The 19482-nt window shown below is 37.8% G+C and overlaps 1 protein-coding gene across 1 annotated transcript in view; it reads left to right on the forward strand.

Annotated features, from left to right (window-relative positions):
* The window catches only part of LOC149169188 (SMAD/FHA domain-containing protein), a 432141-nt gene that overhangs the window by 99258 nt on the left and 313401 nt on the right, over positions 1-19482 (forward strand). The window contains 1 exon segment of the mRNA XM_089428601.1: positions 2021-2076. Coding sequence (XP_089284727.1) covers positions 2021-2076 — 56 coding nt within the window.

A 19482-nucleotide genomic window follows, 5' to 3' on the forward strand; every position in this document is an offset into this window, starting at 1 on the left:
ATTTCACCAAAGTTTTTTTGAAATTTTGTCCTCCTTGCACAAGATTTGTTATCAAGTTCTCTTGAGGTGGCCTACTTTTAGCTCCCCCCTTTGAATTTCCTAGAAGATAGGACACTAGGGTTAAAGGGTTGAGGGACACGACTTTGTCTCCCTTGATTTCTTTGAATCCACATCCATCTATTTTCTTCTAAATATTTTTACTCCTAGACTACATTGGCCCAAAATTGAGAAATGCACTAGTCTTATCTCTTGTGCCAATCCTTAAAACCCTATATATATAAGTTGTTCTAGGGTAAAATAGGGTTTATTTACAACAAAATCATACATTTTCAGCGTTATTTGTCTTGGATGTCATAGTCCTAGGGTTTTAAACAATCTATCTCTCGCCCCCACATGGGATTCCCAATCCAAGTATTGAAGGGCCACATTTGAGCAATCGCTCTCCCATGCCTGCTCCAAGTTTTGCATGTAACCTGCATGCATGGGACCTGCTAAAAATGTAACTATTTCTGAACTAATGCACTGAAAGTGATGCCTGTGAACCAATCTGAAGAAAACTTGGTCAAATTTTGTTGATGTTTGTAGCTTGGGTAGGTTCTTCTGCACTAACCTAAGTGTCTAGGCATGCAAAAAGCACCCACAGATCTCTTTATGACACTTGCTTAAGTGTGAGCAAGTTGCATTTGTAACTTAGCCCAAGTTCAACAAAGAAAAACAAATAATTATTATGTTGGCTTATTGAGCTAAAATAAACATAGGAAAAGTAAATTAATTACATTAGTGATTATGTTTTAATCTCAGCATTGATATCAAGTGAGGTGAGATCTAATCTCGGCCATCAATCACTTTGGAGATTAGGTATAGGGATTTAGATCAATGTAAAGTTATAAAAGCAAGGCTAAGGAGAAGGAGAAGACAAAATTGGGCCATTTTCCCAAGACAGGAGCCCAAGTAAGTTCAGAATTTTAATGAATGTGATTGGGTAGAATTTGTTGTGTCATTTATTTTGTGATTGAGATTGGTAAATTTTGCTGCCCTGAACTTTTGTGTTGATGAACCTAGCTGTGCAATTAATCATTAGATCTGTAATCTCCTAGGATATAAGTGCTGGGTACTAAGTTTGTAGGAAAACTAACAACTCTTGCACTGTGAACTGTGGTATTGAATCAAGAATATGCTTGGTATAACACTTGAATTTGGATGGGAAAATTCAGTGTTAATTGACTATCATAAATGGCCCTCGTAACTAATTGAGGGCCACATTTAAGCAATCACTCTTCCATGCCGGCACCAAGTGTTGCATGTAACATGCATGCATGGAACCTTGCTAAAAGTATAACCAAAATTTGAACTAGAATACTAAAGCAATGCTCGTTCACCAATCTAAAGAAAACTTGGCCAAAACTTGCATTGTGAATGTTGGTACCAAATTAAGAATGTGCTTGGTTTAACGCTTGAATTTGGATGGGCAAATTCAGTGTTTACTATCACAAATGACCCTCGTGACTCATTGTAATTGTAGTTGTATATGGCAATGCCAGGCAATGACATGCTATCTTGACTCATGCAATCTTATCATTTATTGCTTTCAGCCAAACATCTTCAGTAATTCAAATGTCAAACTTTGTTTTCATGGTCATTATTGTTGACCGTGGTGATTCTCAATTGTGATTGATCAAGTGGTACCTGCTGGAATAATGGACCTATGGTACACTATGGCAACAAGGTTGTTATGAATTGCATCCCTCTTACCGTACCAAGATTTCTCTTATCTGCCAGACCAGATGAAGAAGGAATTGTTCATTGGCATTTGATTTCTCATGTTGTGGTTTTGAACCTAACCTATATGACTCTCGATTCCCTTGAATTGGAAAGTTACTAATTGTTAAAATGTTGTTATGCATAGGTTTTGAATTTTGATGCCACCAAGTTTGTTCCAAGAACAAATATATTTTTGTTTCAACTGTACAATGTTTTTTTGATATCCTCTAATTTTTGGCGTTTTGTCTCTTAAATTCAGGTTACACCAAACATTTACAAACAATTGCATGTAGGAGATATATTTCGCTTCGGCACGTAAGTCACATTATATCCTTTCTAATTAAAACAAAAAAATAATAGAAATATCTTACTTGAGTCATTGAACTTTATTTATTTATGAGTGCCGTATGGATTTTACAAATTTATATGCAATTTTTCGTAGTCGTAAGAAATTTTTTAGTTGAGTGCTTTAAGTGTGCAATTTTTTTAAAGCATATATACTATAGTTGATAATTATCAAGGAAAACCTAGCATGAAATATTGTAATGAATTTCTTACAGATTTTTAAGATCTCTTTATCTTTCCCAACATGATATTTTGCAATAAGGCCTTCATGTAGAAGCTAGTTATGTTTTCTCATCATGTTTTTATAAGTTTCCTTTGGTCCATAGAAGTGGTATGCTGTAATTTTTGTAACCACTATTCTTTCCTATTAAAATATCAAAATTTCCCATGAGGGAAAGGATTTATAATAATTCCTTAGTTCCACTTTAATTGAACAAAATAGCAATTGTTAATGTGGTTAGGTGGAATTCATGAGGTGTCATTTGTTATTGTTGTTTGATAGCTTAATCATCATTCTAACTAGTTGTTTGTCCTCTAAAGGCTAGCACTATTTCTTTATTCCCAATTGTTATCACTTGAAACTCGAAGGTTCCATAATTTTATCTAAATGTTGTGCATGCAACTCAATGGAATTCTGGGGTAACAAACACTCAAGTTTCTCTCTATTTCTGCTAATAACGAAATTACAGCAAACTAATGTTGCTGTAATTTAACAAAAAATTGAACTAAAGTGATCTAAAATGCCCAATTATATACCTAAATGCCTAAGATGCACAATTCCCAATGTAGATATGATAGATCTCTTTTGTACGAGGAATTAATCAATGAACCATTAACTTTAATGGAGTCAAGAAAGATGGAAAGAAGAAGAAAGCAAATAGGGTGGAAGAACAATCTGAATCCTACTGCTAAGGTCAAGTGAAACCAAGATTGAAAGCATGTAAAATTCCTAGCAACATAGAAGTTTTACTCAAAAAACACAGATAATAGTGTTGAATTTTGGTAGCTATGATTGTTAATTTTCCATGAAATTCTGGAACTACTTGGATGATTTTCTGAAAGTGAATTCTGAAATCTGAACTAGTTTACTTCTCACCAAGATACATAATTTCTTAACAAGAGATAAACAGTTGAATAGCACATAGAGATAAAACACAGCACACAGATTTACACAATTATTTTTCTCAGGAACCCAACAGGGAAAACCTGCTTCTTTCTTTATAGTATTTGTGGATCTAGATTGTCATTGATATCAATATGGCAATATTCTGGATACTAAATAATGATGTGAAGCCAAAAAGAGCATATCTGTGAAGCAACAGGAGCAAGAAGCCAAAGAGGAGAAGCCATTGTGAAGCCAAAGAGTAAGAGGAAGAGTTCATCGGAAGCCACCAAAGAAGAGCTATCGGAGCAGAGGATAGCTATCGGAAGAAGAGCTATCGGAGCAGAGAAGAGCTATTGGAAGAAGAGCTAACGGAGCAGGGCATCGGAAGTCATAGGAGTGAAGAGAAACCACAGGAGCAATGAGCCAAGACAAAGTAGATCTATTGCATATGCCAAGAGTAAGAGCAATATCAGAGGAAGGAATAAACCGTGGAAACCTCTTAAAAAGTTCACAGCGCATAACATAAACTGGAGGAGTTAACATATCATATTGGTGGGTTCTGTTACATGCCACCGCGTAAAACCCCGATTGCGATATTACTGCGGACCCAACGACACCACTATAATATGACTCAATATGATATCGCATCCGTCGCATAATCGCAAACCCTAAAGCTCATTATGTATCATTGCCCAAAATTTGCGATTGCGATATAAAGTGCAGACCCGATCGTTCCATTATAACATGCCCTAAAGAAATATCGCATCCGTCGCATATCGCAAGTCTTAAAGGGATGTCACGATAAAACCCCTGATTGCGATATGTATTACGGACCCGATCGCTCCATTATGATACGTCCTAAAGAAATATCACATCCGTTGCATCGGAAGTTTCATATTGCAAGTCTTAAAGGGTTGTCACGGTAAAACCTCCGATTGCGATATTATTGCGGACCCCACTGCACTATTACAACATGGCTTAATATAATATCGCATCCGCAATATCACGGGTTTCAAAGGGATGATGCGTAAAACCTTCGATTGCGATAAGGTTGTGGACCCGACGATTTATCAAAATGGGTTTAATATAATATTGCATCCGCTCCATCGGACGTAGGGGATTGGCAATCTTTTGACCTTCGAAGTTGCGATTGCGTGATTTTCATGAAGTTGCGACTGCGGGATTTAAGTTGTGACGTGGAATGTGGGGACCGCCAGACATCTATTATAATGTGGGTATAACCTCTCCTTCATGATTCCGGAAATAAACAAGTCTCTGATGTATTTTGTAATGTGCGACCTCATACAACATGTTGGCCTCCCTCCAATAAACGGGTCTTTTGGGTATTGGTGAAACTCGTATAAAAACGAGTTAAAACGCTTCACTTCTATGCATCGATCTAAAACAGAGAACAAGAAAAGTTCACAACTCGTGAACTTGAAGAAATAGAGGAAGCTAAAGGCCGAGCGAAGAAGGAAGTTGAAGACAGAGTGAGAGGACAATCTTTTGACCTGATTCATCTTGGAAGGCTCGGACCCGAAGTGAGGCCATAGCGCAGACAGCGACTTGTTGCAAAGACTACAAGGATAGGGTTTGGTAAAGAAGTCCTTGAAAGCAATATAATATAATCAAACATTTCTTAGAGTAAATCTATAGGGTCGGAGCCCTTGGGGTTAGTGCCTCAGAATTGGAAGGATTGGTGTCCTTGGAGTTGGTGCTCCCAAAATTCAAGGTTCATGCCTAGGTAAAATAGGGTCGGAGCCCTAGAGGTTGGAATCTCATCAAAGTCTAAGTTGGTGCTTGGCAAAATTCATTAGATATTATCCTCAATATTTTTCTATATTTTAATAAAATCGTTTCTTTGATTAAGATTGTAAAGAATCTAAACTGGTAATAATAGCAATTGAAAATAAATACTGATTCACCGCCCTCTCAGTATTTCCAACAATTGGTTTCAGAGCCAACTTCTTCAGAATCAGCTTAACAGTTGGAAGAAGGATTCTTAGTTACAATGAAGAATCAAGAAATGACAGGAAGGCTTCCCTTGTTCGATGGTACTAACTTTGGTTTTTGGAAAAAGAGAATTTCCTACTACTTGATGTCCCTTGGACCAGAAGTTTGGAACGCTGTTTTGAATGGGTACAATGTCCCTCCCATTCTTCCTACTAATCAAGATGAAAGGAAAGCATACATTGCAAATGCCAAAGCTCTAAATTCCATTACTAGTGGAATTACTAATTCTGAGTTAACGAAAGTCTTGAATTGTGACTCGGCCAAAGAAATATGGGATAAGCTGGTTAGCTTATATAATGGGGACTCCAAGGTTAATGAGGCAAAGCTTCAAACTCATAGGAGGTAGTTCGAAAGTCTGAAAATGGATGATGAAGAAGATATTGCATCATACTTCCTCCGAGTAGCTGAAGTAGTCATCTCTCTTAAAGCATTAGGAGAAAAGATTGAAGAAAGCACTGTTGTTCAAAAAGTCTTAAGATCTGTCCCAGAGAAATTTGACTCCAAAATAAGTGCTATAGAAGAAATGGAGGACCTAGACACTCTCAAGATGGATGAACTTCATGGAATCCTCATTGCCTATGAGATGAGAAAAGGAATCCCAAGTTCCAAAGATGCAACATTCATGTTGATCAGTGGTTGTCATTGATGTCAACCCAGGTAGCACTAGGGGTTAGCCAGATCTTGCATGGGCATTTGGACTTGACAACTTACTCTATTATGAGTCAAGAATCTTCTAGATAGATTTTTTGCTGATATATGGCACACCACCTAATTCTTCACGGTTTGAGAGATATTCGTGTTTGAAGTTAGCAACTCCAATTAGTGGGCTAAAACCCTATGGGGTTGTGGCATGGCACTCATAATTGGTTGTGGTCATTGAATAGTCAATAATTAATAATGTTTTTTTCCCTAAACTCTCTCCAACATTCACTTGTTGAGGACCCTCTCAACTCAAGACATTCATATAAATAATGACCCTCATATCCTCCTCTAGTAGGGATTTTGTGGCTTCAAACAGGTCATCGTGGCATTTTCGCTATAACTTTTTTTCTGCGAAGCTTCAGAAGCTGAAATTAAAACCCATTTGAGACAAAATCATGATGAACCTCGTGATCGAATTTCAGATCTTGGTTCACTATATTTTTGGAGATATGATCTGAGGAAGTTAGGGTTTTTGCAGGCTCTCGAATTCCATGTCAAACAGGTGACGTTGGGAAATCGTCATAACTTTCTCTCTGAGCATTGGATTCAAATTTCGTAAATAGTCACAGAAAGAGGACAAACTGTAGTTTGTTGAGTAACGTTTTCAGGGCCGAAGGTCGCAACAGTGACACGTGGCACTTCGTACAAGTTCGCTCTACTGAATCAGTCTATAATCAGGTCATCGTGGGGGATTGGGCATAACTCTTTCTTGAAGAATCCAATCTTGATCAGACTAGTGCGGTTGGAACAAGGACTCATAGGGCTACCACAGGACGAAATTTCAGACCCTGGAGATCCAAAATTACATAGATACAACAGAATCAATATCGAGCTCCTAGAAGGCAAGAAAAAGCATGCATTCAAGGATGACTGCAGTAAGGACCACACATCAACAGTCAAGGGTAAGTCTCTTAGAATGAGGTATGTATGATTAGTGTTTACATTTGAAATATGAGTATCATCTCTGACATATGTTTTTGCAAGACAACGTAAGTATATATAGGGTCTCGGATATATCTCTATGTCTGTATATGTCATAGTTAGTTTTGATACCACATTTCGAATGTCCTATTCTTGATACTACACATTTGATGCTACATATTCTTGATGCTACACCAAGTCTACTAAATGTATATGTTGTTGTAAGTTCATGTTACTTGTCTTTTCATAGTTGATAGAATGGTCTCCGTTGTTGTACTTAGAACTTGGTCCATCACAAGTCTAGGGTCTGTCATAAGTTTTTATTGTATATATCTTTAGGTAGTTTTGGATATAGTCTTGCATAGAGTCCAGGCCTATATAAAGAGTGGGAGTCTTTGTCTACTGCTGCAACAAGTCAACAACAAAAGTGACAAGCACACTTCAGGTACACATTGTAATTTTAATTTGTATTTATTCATTATTATGCATTTACATGTGTTTTGCAAGCAGAGGTAAAGTGAAGGGTATTTTGTTTTGTTTTGGGATTGGTTTCGCAGGGCAAATTTTGCATGCAGGTAGAAGAAGATTCAAGTACAACTTCAAGCCAGAATTCAAGAGCAGAAGTATCAAATCAAAGGAAGCATTGCAACGGGACATCGTTTGAAGACATGACAACCATCTGTATATTGTGAATAAGTGTCAAGGCCAAGAGTCATCATTGTAAAGTTGTAAAATAGTCATTTGTAAAAGTGTCATCATTGGAAGAGTCATTATTGTAAATGTTGACACCTAATCATCAGGATTGGGTGAATATAATGTAAATAAATAATAAGTAATATGAACAGTCATCGAGAGATGAAGTGAACAGTCTCTCCCTCATGTATATAATAAAGACCAACCTGAAGGAATATGAAATACGAATCAATTTTGCTTTGAGGATTTACTGCCTGGCCTGACATGGTATCATAGCCAAATACCCAAAATAGTTGTAACTCCCTTCTGCCTACTGCGCTCTCTGTCCACTGCCCTTGTGCGCTCTGTCTGCCATAAGTGATTCTGACCCATTCTGTGCCCACTGCATAATTATATTGCTGCATAATTATTTTGCGCCCACTGCATAATTGTATTCTGAGCGGACTGAAGGCCATCTCTGCTGTGTGTTAGGATGGACTGCTGAACCGTTGCTCATTCCACGCTGTTGTGTTGAGAGCATTACTGCTGCTGCGTTGAGAGCACTACTGTGTTGAGTGCATGAATCGTCTCCATGACCAAGTTTACTGCATGAAACGTGCTGGTGCGTGAATCAAAGCCTCTGGTGCGTGAATCAAAGCTGCTGGTGCGTGAATCAAAGCCTTTGGTGCGTGAATCAAAGTTGCTGGTGTGTGAATCAAAGCCTCTAAAGATCTACTAGGGTATGTTGCATTCGCTTCTATTCGGGGAGCCCGATGAGAACATTGCCATTGTGCTCGGAGACATCTGCGATTGGCTTACCGAGAGAATTGACTGAAAATCTAACAAAAGCAATGCCAGTGCGGATTGATTGTTGAAAGTAATAATTGATTTCGATATTCAGAGTTACTGTGTTTTTATAGATATTCTAGTCTAAAGTAAGAAGTGGTGGAAGCGCTGAATGACACTGCACTTGGTACGCTGCCTTTCGATGTTGATTTCTTCAATTCCTTTGAAGATGATTTCGATGATTCCGATATAGCGTGATGGATTCCAGTTGATTCTCTGATGGCACTTACATGTTTTTTACATTTTTGCGAATACACGGTGTTAAAAACCCAGTAAGGCTTCAATAATCTTGAATGGCAACTTGTATTTATTGTTAATTCAAGGCTCCAAGTTTGAACCATGTGAAAATTGGTTTGTGGTAGCTATCCTATGATGTGTATGTGAGTTGAGCCATGCGTTGAATGTACATGGTATCCTATGATGTGTATGTGAGTTAAATGCCATGCGTTGAATGTACATGGTATCTTGAACTGTTTTGGTACGCTGCCTATGAAGCGCTGTCCTATGATGTGAGTTGAGCCCTGATTTTGTGCATGTTTTAAAATTGTCGCTGTGTGTTAAAATTTTTTGAAGGGCTGCATTGGGTGATCAATGTAAAAAGAAATTGATATATATTTTGAATAGTGCTGATATATATGTCTTGGGTATTGACATTTGCTGTCAAGTTGAGTTTGCTGTCTAGTCATATCAGAACTATATTTTTTTCCCATTAAGAGTAAAAGTTTTGCAGCAGAAGTTTTTTTGTTACAGTATGCATTCAATCATATCCATCGTGGGAATAGTTCTCACTGGCAAAGAGAACTATCCTGAGTGGTCGCGGATGATAAAACACACGCTCATTTTCAATGAGTTGTGGAAAGGAGTGTGTGTTGGAGACGGAGACAAAGAGCTAGAACAACCTACCTCAGACAAAGAGCTCATCATTTGGGAAAACAAGAACAACAAAGCTTATGCATTAATCGCAGCATCTGTAAATGAAGAGGTGAGTCGCCATATTTCGCCATTTTCAACTGCTTTTGAAGCCTTACAAAAGCTGAAAGAACTCTATGACTCACATTCCGCACTTTAAGTTGTTCAACTCATGATTAAACTCTTCACTCTTGAACTGCAAAATAATGATCCTCTTGCTCTTGCATCTGAAGTAAAGTCTATAATGCATGATAACAAATCCACTAAGGTTGAATTGGATATTCCTCTTATCGTTTTTCTCAAGGCACTTTATCCTACTCACTCCAATTATTTTGAATCATTGCAAGCAAATGGAAATCTCAAAGATATCACCTTTGACTCTCTTGTGAAAAAGTTTGCTGAAAGAGAGAAAGCTTTTGGAAAGAAGACAGCCCCTGAATCTTCTGAAGAGGCTGTGTGCCTTGCTCATAAAGAAAAGAATCCTGCGCAAAATTCTTCCAGAGGAAGAGGTGGTCGAAGAGGAAGAGGAAGAGGAAGATATTTCAGAGGCTGGGGGGGTAGACACTCTCAAGGAGAAAAGGCAGATTTACACTGCATATGCTGCAAAAGAAATGGCTCACAGGATGCCTCTACATGCAAGTTACCATGGGACAAAATTGAGCAGCAAAGAAACCAACAGAAAGGTAAAATTGATGATACAGACAGAGGTAAAGCACCTGAATCTGCTCACTATGTTGTGGCACAGTGTAATATCGAAGTAAATGAAGATTTATTTAATGCTTCACTTGCTTCTTGGAAAAATGATTGGTTGCTTGATTCAGGAACAACCTGCCACATGACTCATAGAAAATATATTTTTGAAGAATTTATTGACAATGTTGATGGAGCAGTATACTTTGCAGACCAATCAAAAATCAAGCCATCAAGGCTTGGCACAATCAAGCTTAAACTTCCTGGTCTTCCAGACTTTCTTCTGCATCATGTTCTATATCTCCCACAGCTCAAGAGAAACTTGCTGTCCTTGGTCCACATCCACCAGCAAGGTCACTCCATTCATATGTTTGATGGCAAGCTTGAGGTAAGAAAAGCATTTGACCACTCACTTGTCATGAGGGGAATAGAAGAAGAAAGGATTCTCAAGCTGCAAGGAACCTCTGCTCGTGCACAACATTTCTCATACAATTCTCATTATGAAGAAGGTACACTTCCATCAAGTTTATTATGGCATGCTAGATTTGGACATTTGAACTATGACAGCCTCCGCTTGTTGAAGAAAAATGGTGTTGCTGGTTTGCCTACAATTCCTAGGAAACTTAAGCAATGTGATGCTTGCATTCTAGGAAAGCATAACAAACAGTCTTTTCATGATTCACATTCAAGAGCACATAGAAAATTGAACTCATTCATTCAAATTTATGTGGTCCAATGCCTGTTCCTTTTGCAAATGGAAACAAATATATGATGACATCTATTGATGACTACACCAGAATGTGTTGGGTTTATTTATTGAAGAACAAATCTGATGCTTTTCAAACATTTAAGAACTTTCATAAATGGATTGAAAATGATGCACAATCTCATATTGGGTCTATTTGCACTGATAATGGAAAATAATACACATCAAATGAATTTGAAAACTATCTTCGCCAACATGGGATCAAACATCAAACAACTGTGCCTTATAATCCCCAACATAATGGTGTAGCTGAAAGAATGAATAGGACAATCTCAAATATGGTACAATCCATGCTCTTCTTCAAAAATGTAAAGATAATGTTTTGGGCTGATGTTGTTCTATGTGCTGCATATATAAAGAATAGATGTCCATCTAATGCTATTAGAAACAAGACTCCATATGAAATGTGGTATGGACATGTTCCTTCGGTAAAGCATCTTAGGGTCTTTGGTTCCACCTATTATGCCTTGATACCAAAGGTACATAGAAACAAACTTGGTGCTAGAAGTCGTAAATGTATCTTCCTGGGGTATTCAAACACCTCCAAAGCATATCGTCTCTATGATGAAGTAAATAAAAAAGTTTGTTGTATCTAGAGATGTAATTTTTCTTGAATCATCCAAAACTGACAATGTTGTTGAGCGGCAACTTGATCGCTTGGATAGATTCGCATAAGCAAAATCATTTCAAGAATTTGATAATCAGATTCCACATCTTGAAGGGGGGATTCCTATACTAGATCAACATGTGGAGTCTTCTTCTGAAGAACACTCTCCCCTGCATGAAACTCCAACAACAGATGATACTTTAAGTGATGTGATTGACAGAATTGGGAGACTCAACCTTGATTCAGTCCCAACTCAATCAACGGAGCAACCTGGACCAACTGAGAAAGGTCCCCCAAAGTGTCTGACAAAGACACTTGAAAGTGTTCATCCTGATGAGGTTGCAAAGACAGGGACTAGAAATTCAAACCGACAAAATGGAGGTGATGTAGATGACTCTAATTCACTTGTTGATATGGATGTTTCTTATGATTGTGAATTGAACTTGTCTAAAGATTTTGAACCAACTTCCTTCAAAGAGGCTGCTTCTCATGATGAATGGAAAGAAGTGATGCAAAAGGAGTATGATGCCCTCATAAAGAATGGCACTTGGAAGCTGGTTGATCCTCCATTAGGAACGAAACCAATTGGCTGCAAGTGGGTCTACAAGAACAAGTATAAAGCTGATGCCTCACTTGACAAGCACAAAGCTAGGGTTGTGGCAAAAGGTTTTGCACAGAAGGAAGGGGTCGATTATGAGGAGACTTTTACCCCCATAGCAAAATGTGCTACCATCCGGACACTTTTTGCCCTAGCAGCTCAAAACGATTGGAAAGTCCATCAAATGGATGTAAAAGCTGCTTTCTTGAATGGAGATCTAAAAGAGAATGTTTTTATGTCCCAGCCTGAAGGATTTGCTGTGAAAGGACATGAACATAAAGTATGCAAACTTGTGAAGTCCCTGTATAGCCTCAAACAAGCACCGCGGGCCTGGTATGAAAAACTAACTGAGCATCCTCTGAAACTCAATTTCAAACATTATGATCCTGATGATGCAACTTTATTTGTCAAGAAAGTTGGCAAAACAGTTGTATATCTTGTGGTATATGTAGATGATCTTTTGATGATAGGGAACAATGAAAGCTACATTGCATCCATAAAGAAGGAATTGGGGAAAAGTTTTGAAATGACTGATTTGGGCTATGTTCATTACTATCTTGGTATTGAAGTAACCCAACATCCGAAGTCAATATTTCTTTCTCAAAAGAAATACATTGGAGATTTGTTGAACAGGTTTGGCATGACAGAATGCAATCCTCTTACTACTCCAATGGAACAAAACTTAAAGCTCACAGTTATTGAAGGAAAAGAATTTGAGGATGCAACAAAGTATAGACAGCTTGTAGGAAGTCTCAACTACCTAACTACTACCAGACTAGACATTTCGTTTGCTATTGGAATCCTCTCCAGGTTTATGCAAAAGCCTTGTGAGGGACATTGGTCTGCTGCAAAAAGAGTTCTAAGGTACTTGAAGGGAACTCAAGACTTTGGAATCAAGTATACACAGGTGGACGACTTCAGCTTGATTGGATACTCTTATTCAGACTTCGATGGAGGCAAAGAAACTGGGGAATCTAATTCAGGATATGCTATGGGTCTTGGATCAGGAGCTGTCTCCTGGAGATCGCACAAACAATCAGTTCCAGCAGATTCCACAACAGAAGCAGAATACGTGGCAACAGCTAAAGCAACAAAAGAAATTGTGTGGCTCAGGAAAATTCTTGAAGATTTGCAGGTAAAACAAGTACAATCAACTCCACTCATGATTGAAAATACCTCTGCAGTAAAGTTGGCCAAGAACCCAAAGTTCCATGATCGAACGAAGCACATCAATACCAAATATCATCTGATTCGACATCATGTTGAGGCAAAAACAATCCATCTCCGTCATTGTTCCACTAATGAGCAAATTGCCGACATCTTCACCAAAGCAATTGGAAGAGAAAAGCTTGAACGATTTAGAATGATGCTTGGACTCACCAACATCCCTTTAGATTAAGGGGGCGAATGTTGACACCTAATCATCAGGATTGGGTGAATATAATGTAAATAAATAATAAGTAATATGAACAGTCATCGGGAGATGAAGTGAATAGTCTCTCCCTCATGTATATAATAAAGACCAACATGAAGGAATATGAAATACGAACCAATTTTGCTTTGAGGAGTTACTGCTTGGCTTGACAGTAAAAGAGTCAATCTGCCTAGAGTAAAAAAGGCATTATTAGGAGGTATAAGAGTCTCTATTTGGGGTGATGTCATGGTTGGGTTGTAGGTCATAGAGTGATTGGGTATTTGGTCAAGTACACGAAAATCATTATATATCTTATTGTATCTTGGATTTTTGTCCTTGGTTTGAGAATCCATAGTCTTGTCTTATTTCAGTTATTATAGGGTGATAGGGAGGTGCTAGGTAGGTGTATGAAGTCACCTACAGGTTGGGGCCGTGAACACTTCAGGGTGGTAGGGTGGTGCTAGGGCGAGTTGTGGCTTGCTAGGGTGTTGGGGCATCCATTCAGTTGATTACTGAAGAAACCAGGGCATTGGGGCGTCCTTCCAGTGGGAGCTAGAGAAGAATGCTTTTCTAGAATTCTAGGAAGTTGTTGCTTTCATTTCAGTTGGGGCTGAAGATTAAAGAATTTATTAGAAAAGCGTTCGGTGGTTTTTGACCCGGAGGGGGTTTTACACCTAAAATTCTTGTGCTTACTGTGTTCTTTTATTTACTGTTATTATTGCATTAATAATAATTGAAGATTAACTAATGCTTTGAAAAGATTTAAAAGTGTTAATTGCTAAGAAACACTGATTCACCCCCCCCGCCCCCCCTCAGTATTTCCAACAATTGGTATCAGAGCTAAGTTCCTTCAATAGTAGTCTAACAACTGGAAGGAGATCATGGAGTATACTAATAATAGAGCTCCTTTGTTTAGTGGAAATAACTATGCACTTTGGAGTGGAAGAATGCAGGTTCATTTGTTGGCGCAAGGATACGAAGTATGGGAAATCGTTGACAAAGGCTTCACACCGACCCAGGATGAACAAGGTAAGAAAAATATGGTATATGATGCAAAGGCTAAAGATCTTATTATCAGTGGGCTTATCGAATCTGTTTATCTTAAGGTATTGAGTTGCAAAACTGCTAAAGAGGTATGGGGCAAGCTTGAAAATATATATGTAGGTGACTCAAAGGTGAAAGAAGCAAAGCTTCAAATTTTCAGGGAAAAATTTGAGCAACTCAAAATGAGGGAAGATGAAGATATTGCTACATACTTTCAGTGTGTTGATGAAACAACAAATACATTGGAAGGTTTGGGAGAACTTATTGAAACGAAAATTGTTGTCCGAAAGATCCTCAGAACCTTGCCAACAAGATTTAACCCTAAGGTATCTGTCTTGGAAGATAGATTGAATTTGACCAATCTCAACATTGATGAATTGCGTGGAATTCTTACGGCATATGAAATGAGGATTGAAGAAGAGGATGGCACATCTCACTTAGAAACAACATTTGCCGCATCCAATAAGAATGGTAAGGACAAGCAGACTTAGAAAGCAAAAATTTGCAGTTGTAAGGATGAAGAAAAGGAAGAAGACGAAGAACAACTCTCAGATAAAGAATTTGCCTACTTCATGCGGAAAATGAGAAAATGTACGGGAAAGTTCAAAGGTAAATTTCCATTAATATGTTTTGACTGTGGTGAGGTTGGGCATTTTGCAGCCAAATGTCCTCACAAAAATGAGGCTGCTATGAATGGAATGAAAGGTCCTAGGAAGTTCAAGAAACAAGGCAAGAAGAAATGTTTTAAGAAAAGTTTCTTCAGCAAAGAAGATAGTTTCTCATCCGAAGAACACTGTGATAACGAAGAAGAATTCAACGGAAGAGTATTGTTTATGGCCAAGCACAATAAGCAAGAGGCACCTGATGAAGAATAAGAAATGACTGAGGTTGAATTTCCAAGCGAAGTGATCAGGGTTATCAAGGAGCCCAAAGCCGAGAAGAAGCATGTCAACACTCTTGAAGATGAATTGAAGTAAAAAAGAGAACAGGTCCTCAACCTTAAAATCAAGGTTGAAGAATACAAGCAAATTGAAGAATCTCTCAGGAAAGAATTAAAGGAAAACAAGAAGGAAAGAGAAGCAGTGGAAGCTAAAGTATTTGCTCTATGAAAGGAAGTAAAAAATGGAAAAACTTTTCAAAACTACGCGAACAGTTCAAAGACTTTGGATGAACTCATCAGCAACCAACGATCATACAATGACAAGACTGGTCTTGGTTACAAAGAAAAATTCGAAAATAAGGCGAGTTCTTCTATGACAATTAAAGAAAATGGATATGCAAAATCTACCAAGCAGATAGTTCTCTCAGCTAAATCAAGAGATCAAGACTTGCAGGAAGAACCCTGGAAGACAATTGCTCGAAGAAGATTTCCTCCCAGGTACCAACATATCTTTTATGGTCATTGTTATTCATGTGGAAGGTTTGGACATAGAGCTGTAGAATGTCGCGTGTATGTTTGGAATGAATATAATTCCAAGAGATCCTTTAGAAATGGATATTCCAGAACTCAACATAATATCAACAAATTTGATCATTTGAGAGATGATGTCGAATGTTACAAATGTAACAATTTTGGACATACGGCGAGGGATTGTGAAGTTCCAGACATGTACAACTATTATCGACAAAACCCTAGAAGCAAATTTGCAGGATCACAAGATAGACACCAAGCAAAATCTTACATGAATAACATTGAATGTTACAAATGTCATAACTATGGACACATAGCTCATAACTATAGGTACAAGATGGAATCAACCATGAATGAAAAGCTTGACGACGAGAATAAGAAGGTTTGGAAGGGAAAATAGGTATAGGATGAACAAGTACAAGATGAGCAAGAAGGCAATAAGATCCCAATAGTTATGCTTTCACGATTTGTAACAAATTGTGAGGAATCAACAGCTGCTTCGGTTAATGACTCGAGTCAAGACGGTCTGTTAAATGACACACTATTCTTAATAATTCAACTTATCGACTCTTAGAAATTTGAAGATGAGGAGTCTATGCAACAGTATATGACACAAGTCTACGATTGACAGATTCAAGAAAGGAAGCGCTGACAAGCAATCTCTATGTGAAAGTGGATCAAGACAATCTAATGATTATCGAGATATCTCAGCATTATAAACGAATATTCATATATCAAATCAAGTACATCAAGGAAATGCTCAAGAAATTCAAGATGGAAGATTGCAAACCTATCCTTACCCCCATGGTAATAGGTTACAAGAAGATTCGTCAACGGATGTGGACCAAAGGTTGTATAGATCCATGATTGGTAGTCTCCTATATGTGACAGTCTCCTTGCCAGATGTGATGTAGGCAGTTGGACAAGTTGCATAATTCCAAGCAACACCAAAAGAATCTCATATTATTGCCGTCAAAAGGAATTCTTCAATACCTTAAGGGTAGAGCGGAATATGGTATATGGTATCCCAAATGAAAGGATCTGGTTATCCAAGCTTATACAGATGCAGATTGGTCAGGAAGTGTTGATGATCGTAAAAGTACTAGTGGAGCAATGTTTTATCTAGGTGGTTGCCTTGTCTCATGTTTAACTAAAAAACAAACTTCAATCTCGTTATCCACAGCAGAAGTAGGATACATCGCGACAATAGCTTGTTGTACTCAAGTTCTCTGGATGAAGCAAACCTTGCAAGATCTTCAAGTTAAGTTTGATGAGCTTATTCCCATCTTCTGCATTAACACCAGTGCCATCAATATCTTCAAAAACACTGTGATGCATTCTAGAACAAAGCACATTTTGATCAAATATCATTTCATTAGAGAGAAGGCCGCCGAAAAGAATATCAAGCTTGAATATGTTGGCACAAAGGAACAAATTGCTGACATCTTTACCAAACTATTACCTCGTTAAGCATTTGAGTATCTTCGCCAAAAGCTTGGGATTCTCCCAATTTCTCTTGAGAATATTTCTCTTATCTAACTAAGTAGAAAGGGGGAGTGGAGGTGTGTAGAGGTCTGTAGGATGACAGTTTGTCAGGGCGAGTTACCCTTTGCCATTGATGACAAAGGGGGAGAGAAGGCAGTAGGAAGAGGTGTCATGATAGCAGGGGAGTACTTGTGTTGCCATCAAAGCTGAAGGGGGAGATTGTTGATCAGTGGTTGTCATTGATGTCTACCCAAGCAGCACCAGGGGCTACCCAGATCTTGCATGGGAATTTTGACTTGACAACTTTATTCTGAGTCAAGAATCTTCTAGATGGATTCTACTCGTCAAGATGTTTCCGTTGATATATGGCACGCTACGTAATTCTTCACTGTTTGAGAGATTTGTGTTTGAAGTTAGTAACACCAATTATTGGGCAAAAACCCTATGGGGTTGTGGCATGGCACTCATAATTGGTTGTGGTCATTGAGTAGTCAATAATTAATAATGTTTTTTTCCCTAAAATCTCTCCAACGTTCACTTTTTGAGGACCCTCTCAACTCAAGACATTCATATAAATAATGACCCTCATATGTAACAGTCCAAAATAAATATCTAATTAACTTATTAACATTAAATTTAAATCAAAGTGGCACTTACCTAGCCAAACAATCATGTAATTAATTAATTAAATTCAAACTATGAATACTGCTTGCCCGTGCTTACCTGTGGTAGAAGTAGGCTTACCGCAACCAAGTTTTGGGGACGACTCTCCACCCAACCGTAGGCTCAATTGTGCAAGGATTTGCTACAACTGGCCACCCCCGAGCCCTCAATCAATGTACTATTGCCAGTGACTCCTATGTCTTAAAACACCATTCTCCCAAGAGAATGAAAGATAGAATCTTGGAAAGATGGAATGCAAGAATGCCTCTCATCTTCCTCACCATCTATTAAATAGAACAACATTGGAAGGGGAACCACATGCACACACTCCATGTGTCTACATTTATTTCTTTACTTTTCTTTTGATTTTTAGCTTTTCTTGTTTTATTTCCTTCTTTTTGATAGTTTTCTTGTTTTATTTCTATTTATTCTTATTTAGAGTTTTAGTATGGTTATTACTATTTTTATTTTTATTATTTTTATTTATTTTCTTTGTATATATTTTTAATATCATTTATTATTTAACATTTATGATTTATTATTTTATTATTTATTATTAATTGATTTATTTATTATTATTTATTATTTATATTATTAATTATTTTTATTATTTATTATTTATTATTATATTATTATTTATTATTCTTATTATTTATTATTTATTATTAAGGGGAGGGATATTACATCATATCCTCTTCTAGTAGGGATTTTGTGGCTTCAAAAAGGTCATCGTGGCATTTTCGCTATAACTTTTTTTCCGCGAAGCTTCAGAAGTTGAAATTAAAACCCAATTGAGCCGAAATCGTGATGAACCTCGTGACCGAATTTCAGATCTTGGGTTGCTATATTTTCGGAGATATGATCCGAGGAAGTTAGGGTTTTGCCAGGATCCCAAATTCCATGTCAAATAGGTGACATTGGGAAAATCATCATAACTTTCTCTCTGAGCATTGGATTCAAATTTCGTAAATAATCACAGGAAGAGGACAGAGTGTAGTTTGTTGAGTAGCGTTTTCAAGGCCGAAGGTCGCAACAGTGACACGTGGCACTTCGTACAAGTTTGCTCTACTGAACCAGTCTATAATCAGGTCATCGTGGGAGATTGGGCATAACTCTTTCTTGAAGAATCCAATCTTGATCAGATCGGTGGCGTTGGAACGAGGACTCAGAGGGCTACCACAAGGCAAAATTTCAGACCCTGGAGATCCGAAATTACATAGATACAATAGATTCAATATCGAGCTCCTAGAAGGCATGAAAAAGCATTCAAGGATCACTGCAGTAAGGACCACACATCAACAGTCAAGGGTAACTCTCCTACAACAAGGTATGTATGATTAGTGTTTACATTTGAAATATGAGTATCATCTCTGACATGTTTTTGCAGGACAACGTAAGTATATACAGGGTCTCGATTATATCTCTATGTCTCTATATGTCACAGTTAGTTTTGATACCACATTTCAGATGTCCTATTCTTGATACTACACATTTGATGCTATATATTCTTGATGCTACACCAAGTCTGCT

The sequence above is a fragment of the Pinus tabuliformis genome, chromosome 4_2, assembly GCF_031772625.1.
Source record: "Pinus tabuliformis cultivar Carrire ecotype Pingquan chromosome 4_2, CPIR1, whole genome shotgun sequence".
In the NCBI taxonomy this organism is placed as follows: domain Eukaryota; kingdom Viridiplantae; phylum Streptophyta; class Pinopsida; order Pinales; family Pinaceae; genus Pinus; species Pinus tabuliformis.